This window comes from Eutrigla gurnardus, assembly GCF_963514095.1.
Source record: "Eutrigla gurnardus genome assembly, chromosome: 9".
Lineage (NCBI taxonomy): Eukaryota > Metazoa > Chordata > Actinopteri > Perciformes > Triglidae > Eutrigla > Eutrigla gurnardus.
In genome coordinates this window covers 9,718,135-9,743,000 of record NC_139923.1, presented here as the reverse complement: position 1 = coordinate 9,743,000, position 24,866 = coordinate 9,718,135, and the positions used below count along the sequence as shown (strand labels likewise).

The 24,866-nt window shown below is 41.7% G+C and overlaps 1 protein-coding gene across 3 annotated transcripts in view; it reads left to right on the top strand.

The window, feature by feature from the left end:
- cadps2 (Ca++-dependent secretion activator 2) overlaps positions 1 to 24,866 on the top strand; it is a 187,428-nt gene that overhangs the window by 135,724 nt on the left and 26,838 nt on the right. For all 3 annotated transcript variants that reach the window (XM_084018540.1, XM_084018541.1, XM_084018539.1), the window contains exons 14-20: positions 1,917 to 2,018; positions 5,301 to 5,364; positions 7,624 to 7,747; positions 8,737 to 8,837; positions 12,446 to 12,602; positions 16,878 to 17,019; positions 24,471 to 24,626. In XM_084018540.1, the coding sequence (XP_083874666.1) occupies positions 1,917 to 2,018; positions 5,301 to 5,364; positions 7,624 to 7,747; positions 8,737 to 8,837; positions 12,446 to 12,602; positions 16,878 to 17,019; positions 24,471 to 24,626 (846 nt within the window). The remainder of the gene's footprint in view (positions 1 to 1,916; positions 2,019 to 5,300; positions 5,365 to 7,623; positions 7,748 to 8,736; positions 8,838 to 12,445; positions 12,603 to 16,877; positions 17,020 to 24,470; positions 24,627 to 24,866) is intronic.

The following is a 24,866-nucleotide window of genomic DNA, read 5'->3' as shown; positions in this document are numbered from 1 at the left end:
TTCATGTCATTTTAGTTTCTCGCATCATTTTTTCCAAGGGGCAAAAATGACTCGATGTGATTATGAGGGTTTTATTTTGTATTACTGCATTAGATTTTATTTTACACCATTATATTAAATCTAACCTGGTATAAACAGTTTAGTTTGTATCTTTTTCTTGTAATTAAATTTGACATAATTTATTATGTCATTTAATATTTTCCTTGTGATTTTTAGTATATATATATATATGTATATTAATATGTGTTGTTTTCTATTTCATGTAATTTTTTGTTATTAATTTCCTTTGATGTAAGTTTATTCTATTTGTATTTTTGATGGTGATTTAATGGTACCGTGCTATTTCATCTAGTTTCATTATAATTTCTATTTTTTGTTTTGGTTTTTTTTTTACAATTTGTTGCTTTGTTTTTTTTTATTTTTACAAGGCTACTTTATTTGTTCCTATTTTCTCTGTGTCAAGTTTGGCCATACTTTACACTCTGTGATTCATATTTCTGGTGAAATGTGGTTATTATTTTAATAATGAGGCTGTGGAGTGTCCTCCTCTCTGCAGAGTCTCTGCTGCTTTTTACCTTTTTTTCTGACTTGGGAGAGTCAGGTCGGCGCAGCGAGCAGCTCGCCATCGGTCCTCGAGGCGCGGTGGTCAGGGGATGAACCGGCGAAGGCTTTTATAAGAACAACTCATTAACAGACAACCTCCTCCTGCTTCCCTCCAGCGACTGCGAGTGCCGTTTGGAGAGGCTGCTTTTCTCTTTCAGCCGTGCAGACAAAGCCCAGAAAGTCAAGGCTGGTCGCTCTGGGTGCTGATTGCATTTTTTCCCCTTTTTTGCCAGAGTGCCTATTCAGACGGAGGCAAGAAGGGAATGAAAGCTTTACAAATATTAATGAAGCGCTCAACTAACAGTTTTTTTCTTTGTGGACTGTCGTCCTGCCGGCCGGCGAGTTGTGGAGGAGGAAGAAGAGGCTGAGCAGCTCTCCGTTTGATTGGATGACTTTGAGGTCAGCGTGGATAGTTTGGCTGCTTTTTCAAGTAGTTTGGTGAAAACAAGCAAGTTGTCAGAGCAAGAAAGACGAACCAAAGACAGAGAAGCAGCTTTCTACTGCTTCACAGTTTGTTCCACTTTCTTTTTTGTTGGAAGAGAAGAAAAAAAAATCCTGTTTCACCTCCGTGAGTCTCATTTCGAGGACCTTTAGCTAGCGTTTGCACTGAGGGCGTCTACATGGGGAGGAGGTCTTCATGAGGAGGTCTTCATGAGGGGCTCTTCAGAGAGTGAGAGAGAGAGAGAGAACCAGGCCTGGATTTAATCCATAAAATCCATTTTATCATATTTGTACATGTATGCACTACAAACTCTTTTACATCATCATCAATAATGCATGTGTTAAAACACATTGAATTGTTATTCCAACAGACTCGAGTTCTGCAGAGATCAGACGGGATCTCGACTGTTTCAGAGCAGTAGGTTTTTCAGTTTATCAGGCGGCCGTGTTAACTGGTGAATTTGCGTCATAATAACTCCCGTTGTTCGGCGTAGATAATAAACACAGGTGTATTATATGTGTTGAAGGCTTTTATGAGGACGCCCACAAACACCAGCAGCATCAATGGCTGTTATTAAATGGTTGTTGCACCCTTTTTAAAGCTGGATGCCCATCATCTCTCTCTCCCATAACTGTCATTTAGCATGTGGTAGATGTGTGACATATACATGAACACATCAGCTGCCATGGTGTGTTCAGGGAGGGTGGGGCGAATGCATTACGGTTCCTTTAATTAAATTAAAACACCTTTGTTTTGTATTTCCTGAATAGTAGAAGTGAAGACCAGCAGCATCTCCTCTCTGGGATCTGTAGCCGAGAGGGGAAGGTGAATCCAGCTGACGATGTGCCGTGTGCTTCTTGTGTCTGTCCAGGCCTGACGGGATGGGGACGGTGACCACAGAGGAGAAAGAGCAGTTTGAGGCCATCAAGTGTCGCCTCATGGCCCTGCTGGAGAACCAGATCACACATTTCAGGTATGAACACTTTCTACCATGATCACTAAACTGCCGGCGTTCATTCATGTCTTTACTTCTCAGAAATATGAGACGTAATCATCTCGGAGTAACAAAAGCCTGTTAAACTTCTGACCAAACTGTCAGAAACAGACTCCGTGATGGTTCATGAGGGCCCGACGTCTGATCTGGTCTCACAGCCCACAGGGTGCAAACTCACTACTGAGTCACATGAGGAGCTGCTTTGATGCAACTCACTCTGGTTGGATAAGTCTGAGATTTCCCTTCCAGACCTTATTGGGTTGGTGGTTCTGGTTTGTTACATTCTGTGTGTGTGTGTGTGTATATATATATATATATTATGTGTATTTCAACATTTATTTATTACTTTACTTTATTTCCACCCAAAACCTAACCTGTAAATCCCCGTACTGAATCCGTCTCTGAGCCATAACGTGACGTGATTAGAAGAAAAACGGCGGTGTGCTCCTTTAACTGTGTCCTAATGAACCCAGAGGCAATCTGGGTATTTTTGCCCCATCAGCAACACACAACAGGTGCAGGACATGTGTCGGCGGCGGCGACTTGAATAGCAGCACGCAGATGCAGGGAGGTCTCATCAGCCGGTGCCGTGTGAACGCATTGTGAGCGCGGTGTGAAAGCGGGCGCCCCCAGACCTTGAGCAACACTTGTCTGAATGGACCTGTGCCATTAAGTGTCCTGGAGCCCAGCTCTTTAAACCCTTTACGCCTAAGAGGGGCCCTCCATCTGGCCCCGGGGGGGTCAGGGCCGAGTGTATCAGCGGGAGTCATTACTAACTCACCTCAACAAGAGGCTAATGCTGGTAAACAATGGCAGGACAATGGTGGGATTATGCTTATGTCCCCCGGACAAGAGCAGGATTTCCACAGTTTGGTTAAGATTAAAGCTGAGTTCGGCCACTAAACACTCATTTAGTTCTGCTTTTAAAGTACAGCTGCTGCTCTTCTCTTCATGATGATGATGCCCTTTTAGGAAGAGATTATCTAAAGATTACGATCACTGTTTGGTTTCTCCCGGCAAACTTCAAGTCTCACAGTTAGAGATAAATGTGGAGGAGCTGCTTTGTTTGTTTGGTGTCATGAAGGAGGACACCAGAGATCCACCACAGATTCACTAGAGATTCCCCTACATGGCCAAAAGATTGTGGACACTTGAGCAGGGCAGCTAGACACAGTTCAGACCTGGTTTCAACGTGCATCTTCAGGGGATCTGATCACAGTGATCCGGTACAGTTGGAAATCTCTGTTGTCCCCCCGTCAGGTGTTATCATAATAAACAGCTGATGAGGGATTCAACTGTGAACCGGGGTGGACTATAAACCGGGACAGACAGTAAACCGGGTGGACTCTGCTCAGTGCATCAGGAGTCTGGAGCAATGTTGGACCCCGACCGGTCTTGGAATCTACAACAAGCACAGCTTTCCAGGAGAAAATGTATTCCTTATTTTATTACTTTTTCCAACTTAGTGACTAACTTTTATTGATTATTTCCTCCAGTCTCCACTCGTAAGCAACTAAGGATCATGGTCTTGGTCAACAGGATGTGAATCTCGCTAGCCAAATTTAACTAATGTGTTCAGAGAATTATTCACCTTCGCTCCGCCCACAAAAATCCATCATCGTGTTTAAGTAACAGAAAACGAGTCATAAAGCGGAGACATTTTGAATGTTTAAACTGTCACCATGAAACTTTGAACATTATGAACATTAAGGCAATCATTTTTTGCTTTACAATTATTTTGAGATTGTGTAATTAATATGTAAATTAGGTATTGTCTTGTGTACTCATTTGCATAATTTGAATTTTGAACATTGGATAAAGCCAGGCTCAAAATTCCTGTTTGATTTTGTCAACATTTTAGACTAAAAGGTTTTGTACAGACATCCTTTTTCTCTAAATCTCATTGTATCACTCAAACATAAGGAATCAATCAGAAATTTAATTTAGGAATAAAATGTTTTATAAATCCAGCTGTGTATGCTGAATATGAACAAACTGCTGTAAAACCCTTTATAATATAGAAAGGAATGAAACCGGAAGGTTTGGTGGATGTGAGAGCTGTTGGAGAGGAAACTCATTTCGAGAAAACGACATTTAAACATCTGGATTGTAATATTACATAGGAATAGTTTAACTAATAAATGTGACCATGAAACTTCCCCAGTTTGTTAACCATCAATAAGATGGTTATTTTTTGTATTGCAAGTTTTCTGAAATGTTATGTTGAAAAATGAAAATTAAGTGCCTGATTGTCTGATACAGACTCAAATATACAACGTTTTTTTTTTAAGTCTGAACGAAGACATGCAATGGGAGTAAAATACACGAAAATCTCAAAATGTGTTTGAAAAACATTTGGGCCGTAGTGTCTTCTGATCAATTTAATTAGATTTTTCCTGAAATCCTAAATGCCACAGATTAATTTAAATGCCATACTGTAATTGTTGATACATCACATGTGTGTGTGAGAAGCCTGTGTTCCTTTAAATCAGCTGACAATATTAAATTAATCAAAACCAAATGAGGCATTTTCAACATTTCTTCAACAGATTTAGGTGCAGTTTGCACGAAGGGAAAACGCAGATATTTTCACGCGGTTTGGCCTCTCATTTACACGAAAACACAGTTTTTATCACAGAAAACGATTATTTCTAAAAACTCTGGCCAAAGTGGAGATTTCGGATAACGCCAGTTATGTGTTGTCATGTCAACTGGGAGATACAGGGTTTTAGGTTCTCAAGCAGGAAGTCGCTCGTGTTATTTGTTGTTGTTGATTCTGAGGATTCTGATTGGCTTGCATGGTTTTATGAACGATGTTGTGTGCACGATGTTATTTTTGAAAACGGAGGGTTGGGGAAATATTTGTTTCTCTAAATACCCTGCTACGTGGAAATGTGGCCTTAGATCTTGACGTCTAAACTGGATCTCCAGACAAAGTCCTGCTCGATAACATCTATTCTAACAGCAGAACATCTGCCTCCTGGTTTTTGTCCAGTAAATGGCTGACCTGCGTGACTGCCTGCTTTTGTTTATTTAGTTTTGTTCGTTTGTCAATTAGCGACGGGAAACCTCCCGAAACGAGATGCAGTGAGGTGAGAGAAGCTCCTCCGTCAGTGGAATTGGATGAAAGGAAGCAACCATCTGGTGACGCTGCCTGACGTCCTGCTTCCATCTTCTATTCTTCTTCTTCATGTTCCCCTGTCACTTAGCTGTCCTTGAGATTGTTTCTAAATGTGACGACGCCCACGTTTACATCTGCAGGTATTGCTTTCCCTTTGGACGACCAGATGGGGCCCTGAAGGCAACGCTGTCGCTGCAGGAAAGGGTATGGGAGCATTATCATACTTCTATATACATATAGAGGTGGTTGACGTGACGCTATATATAACTTCCTGCTGATGAAACATATTCATAGGAGGGCCCATAATAATCAGGAGTCCTGCTGAAGGGAAAGTTATTCATAAAAGTTTACTTTCAGCTATGGGAAACATTAATGTTAAGAGAGTGTGAAATGTCTATATAAGTAATGACTTTTAGGTAATACCATATTACATCATGTTACATTGTGTGCAATATGATGCATGAATTATTTGTCACTCCACTTAGACCCCAACCAGGTTTCCTCCATCATGGCTGAAATCACCAGTATTGCTGCTGTGTACATGTAGCAGTGCCAGATACAGGAAACCAAACTGTCTGGGTTCATGACATCATCCAGAGGTGCTCGGTGGACTTCACCAAGCTGGATTCACTGGATCTAGCAAGACCCACATGGGCTGGTTTAGCACAGCTGGAGGAACCAAGGATAAGATTTAATAGATTTAATATCAATAACCAGATTTAAAGGATGCTGAAATAACTCCATAATGATGGTGATCAGTAAAAAGTGTGAAGTCATGCTTTGTTAGGTTTGTCTGCAAGAAGACAAGCTAACTACTTTTAAAATGCTTGTTTTCTGAAGGGAGTCTGGTTGATGGGTGCTAGGCTATGCTAACATTGTATCTGCTCCATCAACACTCCAAATAAGACAAATACATAAATGCGGCAGAGACCTTGTTGTTTGGACCATAGACAGTTTCTCCACATAGTCTGATCTCTGGACTAATGCGAGTTACTATTGTAGACCTCTACGGGGACCACAGACAGTCTCTGGTTTCTCCACATAGTCTGATCTGGTCTCTGGACCACAGAGTCTAAGTCTTAGTCTAAGTCTTGTGTAGGTAATGTTCCCCATCCTTCACTCGTAGTTTGACACTTCACACCCTCACAGGTTCTTTATTCTACCATCCCTCCTCTTCACTCTCACTACCTCCATTATCGTACACCACCACCTCATTTAACGGCCTTATTGTTCGGCGGAGGGTTACCGCTGGAGAAAGAGCCGGAGGTCTGCCGAGATGCTCCGCTGCTGTTCTCCATTCAGCGGGAGGAGGAGAAGAAATCTCTCCTTTTATTAACAGAACCACTTCACACATTTTCAAACATGTCTGTTAAAAGAGTTTATTCTCTTTCTTCAAGGATAAGATCAAATATTCTGCCAAAACTCACAAGCCCCTTTTTAGACAGACAGTTCCACCGAGTCAAAATATGCCACAAAACGAAGCGTTTAGATAGAACTTTGTTTGCGGTATAACACCGCAACGGTGTCTGCGTTTAGATAGCACCCTGGAGTTGCGGAACGAGAGAGACATCCCACAGCGCAGCCGCCATCTCGTCTGTTGACTCGTCGGCCGTGTGACGTATTCAATGAGCGTTGGAAATCTGATTAGCTCGATGTATCAAAACAACTACAAAAGGTGAACTTTTGTTTGTCTCGCATATTTACACGACTCTTCAACCGCAAGCCAAGTTGCTGTGCATCATAAACATGTCGACAGCGGCCTCGTACGAGCAATGGGTGCTCGGAGCGTTTAGATAGAATGCCATATCGACTTGTCTTGCCTCTGATGCGGACGACCTCGGTTGCCTTCTCAGAGGTGGAATATTCTATTACTTTGGGAGCTTTTGGGTTCATAAAATGCACTGCTAAAAAAAATGAATGTAATCATTTCAGTCAACACTCACAATGTTATCACAGCTAGCTAACATTGGCTAAAGTCACTTAACACAAGATAAGTACATGTTATTCAGACTAATGAACACTAGTTGTGCGACGATATATCAATATATCGCGATACTCCCTGCTGCCATACATTATCGATACACTGCAGGAAATAGACACAGTATACGATTGATTCCTGCATTTGCCTTTTCACTGGTATTTTTCTTTTTCTTCAGATACACAGATATCATGGTGCATATCGTAGATGATTATCTTGTAATGTATCATCGTTATCGTGGGCAAAATATTGTGATATTATCGTATCGTAAGTTAATCTGTGATTCCCGCCCCTAATGAACACATGCTATCGTATCTGGCTGATTTTCGTAGCCGACACAATTCCTGATGTCACTTCCTTCTCGGAGCTCGGGACTGTAAAGGGTCTGAAGGAGGACCTGGGCCTGAGCTTAGACCCTCCTGTGTTGAGGGCTTATTAGAGAATCTGGTTCCATTTTACTGACTTTGTTGCCTGTGTTGCTCCAGGTCCTGATGAAAGACATCACCACGCCCGTTCCCCCAGACGAGATGAGGAACCTGGTCCAGAAGTGTCTAGAGAATGCCGCTCAGATCAACTACAGTCAGCTGATGGAGTTCGCTCAGATCAAAGGTGAGCGTTTTCACGGCTTACATCAGGTCATCAGTGTTTCAGTATCTGCATTTCCATATTTTTCATTATTTTCGATTTCAACGCATCATGCGATGCAGGTCGGCCAGCGTTGCAAAGCTCCAAACTATGACGCTTGTATCGGTCGTGGCGTGACAATCGGCGCTCGTTATGAGGATAGTCTATTTTCAAAATAAAGTACCGTCTTCACTGAAGTTAGGTTTAGGTAACAAACCCACTTAGTTGACTAGTCATGTGAGTGACATTATTATTATTTTTTTTTTTTATTAGGGACAGTTCTTTTTAAAGCTACGGCAGTTTTTAAAGGGACAGCGCATTAAGGGACAGCGCTTATTAAAGGGACAGCAATTTTTAAAGGGACAGAGCTTATTAAAGGGACAGCAGTTTTTAAAGGGACAGCGCTTATTTAAGGGACAGCGCTTAAGGGCCAGTGTGGCATTTTAGGGGAACTATTAGCAGAAAAGAAATATTCATTAGTATGTTTTCATTAGCGTATAATCACCTGAAACTAAGTATCGTTTTGAGCTTAGAATGAGTCCTTCATATCCACATAGGAAGCTGTTCCTTCAAAGTGTCCAGTTTCTACAGTCGCCAAGAATGGACAAACCAAACACTGCCTCGAAAGAGATCCTTTAGCATTTTTACGTTACCTGGAGGTGAACGATGTCACTGCGGTTTTGGAAAACGAATATTCAGTTTTTTTGCAATCTGAAACCTCACCACTAGATGCCACCAATCCTAGGCACTGTCCCATTAAAGACCATAACAGTGCAGCAGTGTACGTAATCACAACGTCCAGATGGAGGACGCAATCCTGTGTTTGTCCTGATCATTGAAATCTAAAGGGTCTATCCTCTGAGGAGCAAATTATATGGTTTAATGGGGCAGCAGAACAGTCAGCTGAGGTTCATGAGAAATGTAGTCCCGTCTGTCACGTGTATTAATAGGTTTTATTTCTACCGGACCTTCAGCGGATGCTCAGGCAACTCAGGAGAAACGACTCGAGGACATGATGCGACTGGGAGAACTCTGCATCGAAGTCCTGCAGCAGAATGAGGAACATCACTCTGAGGTATCCAATGTATTTTTATATATATATATATATATATATATATATATATATATATATATATATATATATATTTAATTGTTAAAACTACTCACTCATACATCCAAATATTTGAATCAGGTGTTCGATCACTTCCATGGCCACAGGTGTATAAAAGCAGCACCTAGGGATGCAGACTGTTTCTACAAACATGTGTGAAAGAATGGGTCGCTCTCAGGAGCTCAGTGAATTCCAGCGTGGTACTGTGATAGGATGCCACCTGTGCAACAAGTCCAGTCGTGAAACTTCCTCCCTCCTAAATATTCCAGTCAACTGTCAGTGGGATTATAACAAAGTAGAAGCGATTGTGAACGACAGCAACTCAGTAAAGAAGTGGTAGACCACATAAAATGACGGAGCAGGGTCAGCGAATTCTGAGGCGCATAGTGCGCAGAGGTCGCCAACTTTCTGCAGTCCATCACTACAGACCTCCAAACTTCATGTGGCCTTCAAATTAGCGAACGATCACCGAGCAGTTTTTTTTAATTATCCCGGTAATTTTTCTGCGTGAGAGACACTAGATGTGGTGTATACTGCTTTGTCCTCTGACGATGTAAACAGACTGGTCTGTCTCAGTAACGGGCTGAATGTAAAGGAGGACTAAGCTGAATTGTTGTTCTATGGAGTGAGATATTGACTTCACAGCAGAATATTTCCTTGTTCTTTTTTCCATATTTGCATGTTCTATTGTGGACCTTTTTGAAATGTTCTGTGAGTGCATATAAGAAATATGCCTTTTTCAAGCTGACAGTTAATTTTGATGGCCTTGATGGTTTCTTTGGAAATCTGTAATTCACATGAGAGAATCTGTGCTTTAAGTTAAAAGCTGCTATTTAACAATAGTATTTTAATTTAAATACTTCCTTTGTGTTGATTCTACATAAATTCCATCATTTTACATTTAAATATCCATTATAACAAAGAAAGCGATTAATTGCGATTAATTACGGCAAATTGTGCGATTAATTAGTTAATTTTTTTTAATCGATTGACAGCACTAATATATATATAAGAACTTGTTGTTTTTTCTCTGTGGAGATGAATGTGAAAGTTTCCAGACTCATCTACGAAGAGAAAGTAACTGACGCAATCTAAAGCATCTTGTAAACATGCAGAGCAGCATAACAATGTAGGAGAGAACCAAAGAGACCGGGGAGGGAAACACAAATAAATATCCTTTAGACAAAAGCAAACAGGATTTTAGCCAAAACAAAGCAGAGGAATATTATATTATGAATATTATACAACCATTTATCTAATCAAATGACACCTGACAGGAGTCATCGGTTTTATTAACAGTTTGACTGTGAAACTCTCATCTTCCTCTGAATTTCACCTCCAGCAGGAACTCTGTCGTCCTTGTTTCCTGCCGCGAGTGACAGTGGCGAAGACGCCAACTAGTCACTTGATCATTTCATTAACGTTTTTGATCACTTTTCGCAGCACTTGTCCATTTTCCTTCCACCCCCTCCGCTGGCAGTGAAAACAACGCCCACACCGCCGTACGCTCACCGCCGTACAAAACTGATCAATCACAGGTGTTGAGACGCGGCGCCTCCGTCGGCCCTAAGTGGCAGTGTGGCGCTCAGGCATCTGCTTCCCAGCTATTAATACCGTGCCGCGTTCTGTCGCTACCATGGCGACCAGTGGATCTCTGCTCCGCACCTCAGACAAGTTGTTAGTGACGAGTTAGAGGCGTTTTGTTGGAGCGCTGCCGCAAGCTGTTAAAATTAAATTTAGAGATGAATCATAATTGTTTTACTGTCGTCCTTGCGACAACAACGTCCTTGCGCCGCTCACCATTTGTTGTTTGTCACAACAAAGTCGCTCTTACTCGTCTTTGCACGTTTTAATGTTCACATGTAATTATTGCTTTGTTTAACAGTTGAGCTGAAGATGTTCTTGTTCTCTGAAGAGTCCGTTGTGTCAGTTACTATCGGCCTGAGCAAACTGAAGCAGGTGAAACCCTGCACAGTGAAGGAACCAGAACTTTAAACATGAACAGACCCAGGGGTCGGTCTAAGACTGTAGACCACCGCCCCGGTTCCGTTACAGCAAGTCTGTGGACCAACAGTTCAGATTAAGGCGGCGACACGTAGAAGTTGTAAACACGGAAACACACGAACAGAACAGCTGCTATGCTAACATGCTAGAAGACGCACAGCCTGTTCACTCCTCAAGAATAAAACTAATCACAGCTCCACAATGTGATCCCAGTTTGGAGCCTCCCTCTCCCCCCCTAGACCCCAAGACAGAAAACTTTATTCCTCCTTTCAAACTCCAGCTCCACTCCTTCTGTTCTGACCTTTCACAATAAAAGCCATTCATCTTCACTGTCAACACCTTGTCCCTCCAATGCTTCACACTACGGCGCTCTACGTTCTCCTCTCGAGTCGGTGGCGGCGTCTCAATAAACGCTTGTTACATGCATGGTGTCTTTTCAAAATATACTTCACAGGAAGTTAAATTTAGGCAACAAAACAACTTTGTTAGTTTTAGAGCGGGGTTGAAGTCGAACTGATGACTGGCGAGTGACGAACATGTCATGTGACTATCGACACTAATGTGAATCACGTTGCTAAAGACTTTCAGTTTTGCATTGGACCCGACAATCCACCTGGATGTCCACCCCTCTCCCTTCCTCCCTGTGTGGACTATCTCTCTCAGGGTTCCCAGGGGTCTGGGATATCAGGACGTTTCTAAGTTATTATTTCTGGATGAGCAACTAAAGAAGAAGATTACACTGAACTGTAATCATGTATCTGACTGTCCTTTCTGCTTCTCTTTCCTTGTGTTCCACCGTGGGAAGGGAAGAGAGGTGAGTTGGTTGTTGTTGAATGTTTCTGTTTTTGTTGCATCGCTGCTGGTCTGGTGGATCTGGATCTCCATCAGACCCTGATCACCTTGTTACCTCAGTCCGGTGTGACGTGTTTCATGGCCACTGGATGGTTCAACATCTTTTCCTTTACTGAAAAATCTCAATGCATTTTGTTGCGTGTTGTTTTGTTTTTCACACATAAAATCGTGACTGAATTTGAAATCATTTCAGTTTTTTTTCATTAACTTAGGTAACGTACTTAACTTACTTAACATACATAACTTAGGTAATCGTAATTTCTGGAAAGTTCGTAAAAGCCGTGTTGGATTTGACAAATTCACACAATACGTGAGTAGGTACACAGCATTCATTTATTCACCCAAAAGTGTTTCTGGGTAATGAAGTCTTTAGGCCGATAGCAGGAAACATTTAGTAACTGCAGCTTTAAAAACGATGCATGTGGATTAATGTCACTTTATTTCCTTTTCTTCTCCCAATCACTTCCTCCGTTTCTTCTTCATCTCAAGGGATCAGGCGTGAGATGGATATATTTATTGTATTAATTATTATTATTATTATTATTATTATTTATTAGTGCTTATGTATATTCATTGTATAGTACAGCAATCGTCATACGTCAGATATGTTTACGTACACAAAGATGTGATATTTGTGAAAACAGTGTTTTGAAGAGTTGGACCCAAACAGAGACGACATCTTGTAAATGTATCACATGTGGTCTCTTCCCCATCAGGCGTTCTCGTGGTGGCCGGAGCTGATGGCCGAACACGCCGAGACCTTCCTGTCTATGTACCGAGGCGACATGGACGCGGCCCTGCAGCTGCAGCCCGTCGACTCCTGGGACAGCTTCCCGCTCTTCCAGCTGCTCAACAACTTCCTGCGAGCCGACCGTGAGTCTGAGCTTCTTCCAACACTCATCATCAGACTCGGCTGGGCTCTGAGCTGAAAGTCATCTGATATATCCCACATATCTCACATGTCTCACATATCTCATATGTCTCACATATCTCATATATCTCAAATATCTCATATCTCATATATCCCACATATCTCATATATCCCACATATCCCACATATCTGACATATCTCATATATCTGACATATCTCATATATCTGACATATCTCATATCTCTCACATATCTCATATATCTCATATCTCTCACATATCTCATATATCTCACATGTCTCACATATCTCATATATCTCAAATATCTCATATCTCATATATCCCACATATCTCATACGTCTCACATATCTCAAATATCTCATATCTCCCACATATCCCACATATTCCACATATCTCACATATCTCACATGTCTCACATATCTCATATGTCCCACATATCTCATATATCCCACATATCTCACATGTCTCACATATCTCATGTTGTGTTTTCTATTCTCCACTCTGAAACTACTATTTCTACTTCTATTTAAATGTTCTTTTTAATGTGTTTTCTTTTGCACTTTGTCTGCTGATGTTTCCTGTAAAACGCCCTGATTGATGGCTCATTGCTGATATGAATGAACTCGACTCGCCTTCAACTAGAAAAACTTTGTAACTGTGTAACTTAAAATGATCAGCACCAAGTTTTACCTGTATGGGGATAAAATTACCCAGAAATACACCGGAGTCGCCCGTGTGATCTCGTCGGGCCACCTCGCTGCCGACGCTTGCCGTGACACCTTTTAATTTCCTCGCCGCTGCGCTTCCAGGCTGACCTTCGTTGTCACACCTCTAAACCTGCGTCTCGTTCCGAGGAATCACCCGACAACAGCACGCGTGACGCCACCGCTAACATCGCTCATTAACGCCGGCGGAGACAACGAGGCTCGTTAAGAGATGATGTGGCAGAGGAGTAATTAACCGAAGCTGTCAAGAGCCAGAGGACAGATTCAAAAGGTGACCCCTCACCACGGTGACCAATCTACCTGTCAGCGGGGTGTGAACACGCCGGGCCCCTGTCACACCTTGGCATCTTCACTATATTTAGGGACAGAAAACTCTTCTGGAATTGTTTTTCTTCTGTGTGATAATTGGAAGATAATTAGTGGAGAACTGTGAGATATTTAAGATGCAGTTTCTACTAAATGTTGACAGGTTTTTATTGTAATATTGCAGTTTGGGTAAGATTCATTTCCATGCCCGTTTATAACAGTGAGCACAGGAGGAATAAATAATAGAAACCATCACACTTCTCTAACAAAAAAACAAACTTCAGAACGTCATGAAGGACCTGTCTCGCCTGTAGACCAATCAATCAACAAGCAAACCTGCATGACGTAAACTTAATATGAAATTTTACTGACCAGCTACTGTTTAACCATTTAAAGCATTTGAATCATGTTTGTTTTGGTGTGAAGGTGCAATTATAACAATAAAATATAGAAAGAGAAAATATATAGTAAAATTAACTACCACAAATTCGAGACATAAACGTACAGATTATGAAATGATTGTACAATATCTCTGTTTTAAAATGAAAGAGATGTGCAAAAGTTCACAGTATTAAGGAATCCTCCACAATCCTCTGTTTATTTCTATTTAAATGCATCAGTAATCACTTTGATCAGGTGCAATGGTTACATACCTGTCCCAATTACCCAGGTGAAATTAATTAATGCATAACATTTGTTATGCATTAATTAACAAGACATCGTTGCAAATCGTTTCAAATTTATGGGCAACACTATATACAGTATATATATATATATATATATATATATAAATAATAAATATATATATGACAATGTTTTCATATCACCCCATAAAAGGAGGAGAGACCAAAATACTTATTTTGACATGTTAAGTGTTAAAATAAATATGTTAACACACCTATTTTATGCAAAACAATAATCTTTTAAAAAAGAAGTAGTTTTGTGACGGTTTGGTTGAATGGTATGTAGGAATGTAATTGAATGCCAGGTTGGACCTGACCCAGGATCTACAAAGTCCACTATGACACCGGATGATGAAGAGATGTGATTAGTGATTAGTTTTAGCAATATTTATATTATATATATTATATAATAAAAACAAATAATTTAGGAAATGTTTCTTCTTCTCCTCTAGAAAATAATGATAATCCTCCTCCAGACAGACAGTCACACCAGCCAATCAATAACCACCAAACAGTAGATACAGAGGAAGGCGGTGAAGATCTAAACTCTAACAGACAGAAGGTGAAAATAAAGAGATTAACTCTGAGGAGAAATTTCATTCTTCACACATGGACCTGCAGAATCCTCTTCCGTCTTTTATGGCTTTAAGAATACTAAAACATGTTCTGGGTCACATCCACACGATGGTTTCAGGAATAAAGAAATCATTTTCAATACCTTTTTGTTTTTTTGCTTCTCTACATCTCAAGGTCCCCCAAAAAAATAAAAACTGATGTTTGAAACTTCCGCTGCTGTTTTTCATGTTCTTGTGATTTTCTGTTGCGACTCACAGAAGCGTCTCGCTGAGAAACGTCCTCATTGTTTCCCCCGTCGGCTCCGTGGGCTTTGTCTCGGCGCCAGCAGAGATTTGGCGAGATGCGAGGCGTTATTTAACATGGCCGATGCCAAAGTAGCTCCGACACAGTAACAGACAGGCAGGCAGACAGACAGGAAGCCCAAGGGCACCCGCAGCGTTTCATTATGTGAAGAACCCACGAATCTCTGTGCTTTGTGGCTCCTATCTTTTATATTCTTTTCTAATTACCATCCTCTGTTAATGCCGTAATTATTCCAAGTGTCAGACGTTAGTTTGGAGCATGATGAGGCGAGAGAACAGGAGGACTCAGAGTTTAGACGGCACAAATGAGGTCTTCCCTTCTCTGATAATTACGTCTGAAGTGAGAGTTAAATTCCAATCAGACACTCTGGCTGATGGAGGTAAAAGAAAAAGAATGATTTGGTGGATAATGAAGTTTATTTACAGGTTGCCTTCTCTGGCGCTGATCAAATATGAACAATCCTTGACATGTTTGATTGTTCAGAGCTTTAAAAAAAAAAAGAATATTTAAAACCTTGGCGGTTGCCAAGAGGCGGCTGATCTCAGGTGACTCGATATATCTCATCAATTCTTTGAGGATTGTCTTCAACAAGTGTATTTATCTCTCTGCCGCTTTGTAGATTATTTAAATGCTCACTTGATTGTCGGCGTGCGAAGGCGAGCGCTCTGTGAGGGAGGCGGGGCCTCTCCGGAGGGTTAAAAAGGCTAGTGTTAATCATGGCGGAGGAATTACAACTAATGAAGTCCTGAGAGAGCGGCTCGCTTCCCACCCGCCAGGCTGCATCTTTGTCTCGGGGGCGCCGGCCTCTACGGGTTCGTCTGTCTGTCTGTCTGTCTGTCTGTCTGTCTGTCTGTCTGTCTGTCTGACGGGGAGGGGGGGGGAGTAGTCCACATCATGTACACCTGTAGTCCACATCATGTACACCTGTAGTCCACATTCAGGCCTTTAGGAGGTAACATTTCCTCACAGACTCAGACACAGTCGTCACCGAGATTTCCACCGTCCGTTTGTGGAATCCTTTTTGTTTTGTTTACTACAAACTACTACTATACTACTACCAACACCAAATGCAGTTGAAAGGCCTGGGCGCCTAAAAGCCTATTAAGGCAGTTTTTTCTCGCCACCGTCGCCATAACGCTTGCCCCTGGGTGCTGAGAGAATGTGTAGAATCTGTTTGTTTTGTATGGAATATTTATGTAAATTGGGCTTGAATTAATTTTCCAGTTCATCCCAAAGGTGTTGGACGAGGTTCAGGTCCGGCCAGTCGAGTTGTTTCACACCAAACTGAGCAAACCGTTTCTCTTCATGATCTCTGTCTGGTAAATATGAAGCTAAAGCCTTGAGCTCGTATTTTCACTTAATGTAATAAAGTAATTTGTGTAATATTATGTTATTCCAGAACATATTTGCAGATGCAGATTATTAGAATATAAATGTTAATCCCCATAATTATTAGACACTCAGAGCAGCTGACATCGTAAAGCGAGCGAGTTAGTCCACATTGACGGTCAAACAGGCACAGGACTAGTTCTCTTCATGTCCCGTGTGAACCTAAAAGTCACCGTTGTTTTGCTTCCGCCTCGCCCAGAACTGGCTCTAGATGGTTCGTGGCGTGTCATGGTATATATGGATATTCTCTAACTCAGCTGGTCTTCTGGTCCTCAGTACACCTGTGCAACGGGGCATTCCACAAACACCTTCAGGACCTGTTCGTCCCCCTGGTGGTGCGCTACATCGACCTGATGGAGTCCTCCATCGCCCAGTCCATCCATCGCGGCTTCGAGCAGGAGACCTGGCAGTCCGTCAAGTAAGAGTCCACCCGTCTTTCCCCCGCTCCGCTACTGCAGGTCGCTAGAAAGGTTTATCTCATATGTGTCCAGCAGTTTCACTGTTTTTATAGCGATAATTCAATTCTGCACTACGTTAGAATACATTCAGCTCTTCTGAGTTTGCTCATTAGTACTTTGATTGATTTAAGCAATCATTTTAACAACATCTGGCACTTTTGCACACATTTTCCAGATGTGTTTATTTGCAGTTTAGTTTTAGAAGCTTTGCAAACAAGCGTGTAGATGCACAGATGAAAGATTCTGATAAATCTGCTCATCCTGAGACTTCATCAAAGCTGGGAGATGAGAAATCAAACCCACCGTGTGTTCAGAGGCTGAGCTGAACACATGCAGCTGGTGTTTATGTCGCCGGCTGCAGCTAACGTCTGTTTCTACGTTGAAGTTGATATCGGCTTGCAATGAAGCCTGAAGATGCCGTTCTCTGCATCGAAACATGGCATTCCCTAACAGCGAAACTGCAGTCTTTGAAGAGATGAGGTCGGGGGGTGAAACACGGGACTTTAACCCAGGAGGCCGCTGTTGATGTTAAACTAACTTTCGTTACTTGTAACATGACAAACTTATTTTAATACAAACCATCATGTTTTTACGAAACACAACCAAATAGATTTGCTGCGTTTTGTTTTGTTTGGATTTTTAATGAAACTACGTGTCAAATGTAGTTTCAAATGTAATGTGGGAGAAATGATCGTTTCCCTTGAAATGTAAGTCTGGATGCATTCTAGTTGTATGGGATTGTCTTTTTGTGGTTGTCTTTAATTTCAGACCCAGTTTCACATTTTATCACTATTGCGTGTTTATGTGTAAAGAACCTTTCAACAACAGCAACAAGATTATGCAAAGTGCTTTATTTGAGCCGTGAAAGGTGTCACAATAAGAAAAGATCACTATATGTAAATTAAAATTTAAATAGAAAAATAAAATAAAATCGTATCTCATCACTGCAGCCTCAAAGTTTTTATCCGGTTCATAGCTTCTGATCCTTGATTCTTGAAATCTGCAAGTCAGGCAAAGTGAGTTTAAATTAACTTCCTGTATCGGCGACTTTTATGGCTATTTGAGGCAGAATTTTTTTTTTTATTATTAAAGTGGTAAATCGATTCTTTTGTAAGTATCCGTGTGTTTGTGAATAGCATATCCCTGAAGAGTCTTTATGTGATATAAATCTCACCTGGGCCCGTCGGCTTCACCTCCCATTGTCAGCCTTACCTTGTGTTTACTCCCAGCAGTCGGCATTTTATTATTTATTTATTTATTTTAAAGTGTCATACTGGCTGCTAGCATGAATGCAGCAGGAACAATACAAAAGAGTGAAGCAGCCTGACGGGGGAGGGCGAAGGGAGGCCGAGCTGAAGGTATAGCTCCAACAGCAAGGACACGCCGCTGCTGCTGCACTCTCACACAAAACACACCTGAAAGGAGACAGAATGAATAGAAGTGAGCAGTGACTTTCTGTCTTTTAATGGTGTTTGCTATTGATCAGTTACTGCAGGCAGAATAAGTGGCTGCTATTATACGTTACTATTGTTGTGTGTGTGGGGGGGGGGGGTTACTTTCTCTATTTCCTCTCTTTCTCTTTTGTTCTTTTAACATTCTCCTCTCCGCCGCTGACATGGACCGACCAGGTCGTTAACAAACAACCTAGCGAGCGTCCCTCTCCCCAAAGTGCCGAGTCTCCCTCTCACGCTGCCGCCGATGCCCAGCTTCTCAGCGCCTGCCTGGATGGGACCACTGTGTGAGAACACGTATGTATGAGTGGCGGGGGTAAACCGGACCGGAGGTCTTCATGTGGTCCCAGAATGAAACACACCTCAATCCAGCATGGCATCCGCCAATAATATTTAAACAGGACAATAGGACCCGTGTTTGCTGGCATTTTGCCTCCAGTTAGATTGAAACCGGCATAGGACTCCTGGTCTGTTTCCTTCTCCTGGTCTGTTATCTTCTCCTGGTCTGTTATCTTCTCCTGGTCTGTTATCTTCTCCTGGTCTGTTCCCTTTCGCTGGTCTATTTCCTTCTCCTGGTCTGTTTCCCTTTCCTGGTCTGTTAACTTCTCCTGGTCTATTTCCTTCTCCTGGTCTGTTTCCTTCTCCTGGTCTGTTTCCTTCTCCTGGTCTGTTTCCTTCTCCTGGTCTGTTATCTTCTCCTGAGTCTATTTCCTTCTCCTGGTCTGTTTCCTTCTCCTGGTCTGTTTCCCTTTCCTGGTCTGTTAACTTCTCCTGGTCTGTTAACTTATCCTGGTCTGTTTCCTTTTCCTGGTCTGTTGCCTTCTCTGGTTCCTTCTCCTTAGTAATAATGGGATTTTGCTTTTAATGTGGCTAAAGTGAGTCGTTTGCTGCGTTTTCATTGGCTCAGTAATTGCGGTTCAGTCAGCGTTTTACAACAAACATTTGCAGCCAGATTTCAACCAAAAAGAGACCTCGACCAGTACAGGTCTGGCCTTGGGGTTTGGGGGGGGTTGGGGTTTTTGAGTGAAGACCTCTAGTCCGGACTGTCCGCTGTCCGTCCCGAAGGCTCGGCTCTATTTCCGTTCGTCCGTCTGCATGTTTGTCAAAAATGAATTAATACATCAAGAAACTTCTCCGAGCAGAACTCCACACATTCGTTTTCTACTCTGCTGAAGTTTAACGTTCCTGACAACGTCCAATCGACTGTTTGTGAGAGCATGAAGCATGATTCCCGTCTGTGTGAGCCAGACTCGTGTTTCTGTTTGTCAGCGGGGCGCCGCCTGCATGCACTGGTTCCTCAGGGAAGGATTCATGATGTACAGCAAGTCACGAGTCCTCACGCTGTGCCGCGTGCATCTTCACGAAGAATATCAGTGTGATAATAAGGGTTTCTATTACAGCCTGCAGGGGATGAATCTACCCGACATCTTGTAAGTTTATTCAGTTAAACTCCTGTTCTATTTCCCTGCAGACATCCGTCTGACTCACCACGTAGAAAACACTGTTTTACAACATTTATACTCCCTGAGCCTCTGGATTTTAAGGTGATCATTGCTCTCCAGGAATGTTTCCTTCGATTGTTCTTTGTCTGGATGACAACTGGTTGCAAATGCAATCCATAAATTCAGATAAGAAGCCTAATAACAGATCTAAGCGTAAATTTGTAAATAATAAATAAAAACAAATAGATTGTAACACAAAAAAATAAATATCTAAAACATATTTTAAGACCTATAATGTAAATCTTCTAAACAAAGAAATTAAACTTCATAATTGTTATAAACGTGTATGTGTGTTAGTCTCCAGCACCCACATCTCTTTGTTTATAATCAATATAATATTATCAAGATGGAGGTTCAATGGTGTACAGCTAATAAGCAAAAATCAAGTTCATTCTCTCGTTCCAGTTGCTCAAATTTGACAAAACAAGACATATGTTGGACATTAAACACTATGTTGAGACATTTACAGATTAAGTTATACGTTTTTTAGACCTAAAACAAACGACAAATTAAGTAAGTATTGAGATTTAATGTAGATTCAGAGATGAGTCGACCGGCTCTGTCCAGACACATCTACATGTTTTAATGTATTTGCAGCAGAGCTGGTGGCGTCAGCGGCCATGTTGGGGCCACCGGCGCTCGACCACAAGGCTGGTGGTGTTTCTTTAAAAGGCTGCTTGCTCCTACTCCCCACAACACCACGCTGCTCCTCTACTTCACTTCGTTTGGCCGTCCTCGAGCAGATACATAAAGAAGGAAAGCTGGCGCTTCATTAGTGAGCACAGACGGGCGAGTGGGATCGGCCCGTTCCCCGGGGAACCGGGCGGAGCGCTCAGAGAAGAGCACCGCTAATTAGACAAGAGGGGGATCGCAGCCGAGCGTTTAATTGCACCGCGGACGCAGCCCAAAGCGTTTATTCCTGAACGCCACTTGTTAAATTAACAGTCTTTTAAAGGCGAAGTGAGAAAAGTGAGGGAGTGAGTGGTGCTTGTTTTAACCCCCCCTCCCCTCTTCCCCTCGCCGTTCTAGCCGGGCGCTGTACACTTGGATGTCGTGGTGGCGAGCGTTGCCATGTGTTGCTGTGTAACCTGTAGGCAGAGAAGAGACGTCCATCTGTCTGGTCCTGGTGCACCAAAACCACCCGGACCTTTTGAAGACCTGAAGACTCGTCGGAGCACTCAGGATGTCGTACAGATACCTGGGAGGCTCGACTACTTGCTTATTAAATACAAACGTTCTTCTTCTTTGGAAATCAATTTGCTGCAGAGTCAGAATCCATCAGAATCCATGTACTTTTTATTTGATAAAGAAATGAAACCCTCGGAAGAACATGGAATTATGAAAATAATAATAATATTGAACTTTATTTAAGATCACTTATCAAAAGTACCAAAGTGCTTCACGGAGGAAAAATAAAATGATAAAACACATGAACGGCAAGATTAAAAATAATAACCAATAAGTTAAAAAAATAATGTAATAATGTAATGCAGGCAAATCGGATACAATCAGGATGTGTTTTTTTCCCCAATAAAATAAGAGATTTAAAAGAGGACTCATGTCCTCCATCCTCTTAGTTTTCATCCTGGACTCTGGAACAGCAAGTTGACCGCTGCCCCAGGATCTCAGTTCACGTTCAGGTGAACAGGTGTGATGACCTCGTACAGCTTACCTTGAAGATGTTTCTTATAATAGTGTGAATTCCCAGGAAATACTTGTTTTATATATAGAAATGCACTTCTATGTTCTTACCTGTAGCACTTTCATCATAGCACTGTTGTACTTAAGGTATCCTTGCTGAACAGCTACTACTTTACTCAGACGGGGACACACTAACACTTCTTTCTTTTTTTTAGCTCTTACTTTATCGGCAATGATATGTTGCGTTTTCTTTCTTTCGACAAATGTACTTATTGTAAGTCGCTTTGGACAAAAGCCTAAATGAAAATGAAATATTCTGAAATGCTTCCTTTCATCAGCAAACTATGAAGCTTCAGGTGTTGTCTTATTATGGTAGTTATGTTATTACAGTAGTTACTGTATTACGGTAGCTACGTTATCACGGTAGTTATGTTATTACGGTAGTTGCGGTAGTTAAGTTATTACAGTAGTTACTTTATTACGGTAGTTACTACCGTAATAACCTAACTGTTGCCCTGCGTGGTTGACTCTGCCGTCAGTGTGTGAATGTGTGTATGAATGGGTGAATGTCAGTCATTACTGTAAAGCGCTTTGGATAAAAGCGCTATATAAATGAGGCCATTTACCATTTAAATAAGGTCATTTATTTATATTATTATGGTAATTACGGTAGTTACGTTATTACAGTAGTGACTGTTGTTACAACCCTGGCTCTCAGGTTGAAACAAAGGAGAGGGCACACACACAGAGCTCTGAGAATTTCTCAGTGTTTATTAAACTAAACAACCCAAAAGGAACATAATGTGTCTGTGTGTTGCATCAAATGTAGTGTGTGTGAGTGTGCGGGTGTGTGCGTGGGCATGTGTGTGTGTATGTATGTAAGAAAACAAACTATAGCAGGTTGTAGGCCAGAGCAGCAGTCAGCTGCTCAACCACCAGAGAGAGAGAGCAGACTGACTGAGGCAGCCTTTTATCAATGACACCACACCCTAAGGTGTGGTCTGCTTAGAACGGCCCACTGCTTCCTGGTGTTCCTGGAAGGCACCGAGAAGCTATCAGAACAGGGACGTCACACTGTATTACGGTAGTTATGTTATTACGGTAGTTATGTTATTACGGTAGTTACGTTATTATGGTAGTTATGTTATTACAGTAGTTACGTTATTATGGTAGTTATGTTATTACAGTAGTTATGTTACAGTGGTTATGTTTTTACAGTAGAGACTGTATTATGGTAGTTACGTTATTATGGTAGTTTTTTTACAGCATTTTTACAGTAGTTATGTTACAGTTTAGAGGTGTAACGATTCATTCGATTAATCGATGAATCAATTGTCAGTCCTATAGATTCAACTAAATCGATCTGCTAAAATAAATAAATAGCGTGAATCGTTTTGGCTTCACCAATAATCGATATAATGCATTTAATCGTATTAATCGTGATTCTTAATTATGATTAATGTTTTAATACGTTTAAGACACTCTCCCCTGCCAGCATGTCTATTGAAAAATGTTCAAAATAACTGAGCATTACATTTTTGTATTCAGAATAAAATATTATGCAGGACTACTTTTTTATAGAATGAATGTTAAATAAGTAATTCTGTGGTCTGTTTATTTTTTCACCTTTCAGAAGAATACAGATAGTCTCACTCCCATTATTGCATGTTTATTTCATCCATCCATCTATTGTCTACCGCTTATCCTGTATTCAGGGTCGCGGGGGGGGGGGGGGGGGGGGGGGGGGGCTGGAGCCGATCCCAGCTGTCATTGGGCGAAGGCAGGGTACACCCTGGACAGGATGCCAGTCTATCGCAGGGCCGACATGTAGAGACAGACAACCATTCACGCTCACATTCATACCAACGGGCAATTTAGAGTCATCAATGAACCTATCCCGATGCATGTCTTTGGACTGTGGGAGGAAGCCGGAGAACCCGGAGAGAACCCACGCTTACACGGGGAGAACATGCAAACTCCACACAGAAGGAACCCGGGCCGACCCGGGAATCGAACCCGGGATCATCTTGCTGTGAGGCGAGAGTGTTACCCACTACTACACCGTGCAGCCCTTGTTTATTTCATGGATATAGAATTTTGGTTACAGAATCGAATCGTTCCAAAAAAAGAAATTGTCCTTGAATCAAATCGCCAACTACTATATCGTTAATCGAATCGAATCGCTGTGAAGCCAAAGATTCACACCCCTATTACAGTGGTTATGTTATTACAGTAGTGTATTACGGTAGTGACTGTATTACGGTAATGACTGTATTATGGTAGTTATGTTATTACGGTACTTACGTTATTATGTTAGTTACGTTATTACAGTAGTTACGTTACATGGACCACAAACACAGGACTTGTGTGTTATGTTATTACAGTAGTGACTGTATTACGGTAGTTACGTTGTTACGGTGGTTACGTTATTGCGTTAGTAGTTACGTTACATGGACCACAAACACAGGACTTTCACCCAGGAGACTGGCTGTTCGTGTCCTGTGTGAAACAAAAAGTAAACATTGACGTGATGCTTGTTATGTAAGAAAATAGGGCAGGTGTCATAGGACATAATTACATTTGTTGCGTTAAATGTAACACAAACGCATGATTTTCACCCAGGAGACGTCCCATATGAAACAATATAAACATTGACTTTACACTTTTTATGTATGAAAGTCCTATTTTTTAATGCTACTTATGTTATTACGATGGTTTTGGTGTAATAAATAGATCTGTGTGGCAACACAGAACAGGTTTGTGTTGTTTTTGTTGGATTTTTGTGATATCCCGTTAATAACCTCCTCCGACCTGCAGCAATGGCTCGGCCACCTCGGAGGACTTGTTCTGGAAGCTGGATGCTCTGCAGATGTTCGTGCTGGACCTCCATTGGCCAGAGCCCGAGTTCGCCAAACACCTTGAGCAGAGACTGAAGCTGATGGCTAGCGACATGATGGAGGCCTGTGTCAAGAGGTCAGAATAAGAGGTCACCACAGCTAGATCAGGACCTCTGGGTTCCACATCTGTCTCCATCCTTCTCACTCTTTCTCTCTCTCTTTTTCTTCCACACATCTGCCAACGTGAATCTCTTTTAATCCCTTTTTCATACTTTAATGTTCATGGAATGATTCTCAAATAAACTTATATCTGTGGACTTTTGTTTGTAATGTTATAATAACGTCTTGCAGTTTTTCAGAAAATACATTTAAATTT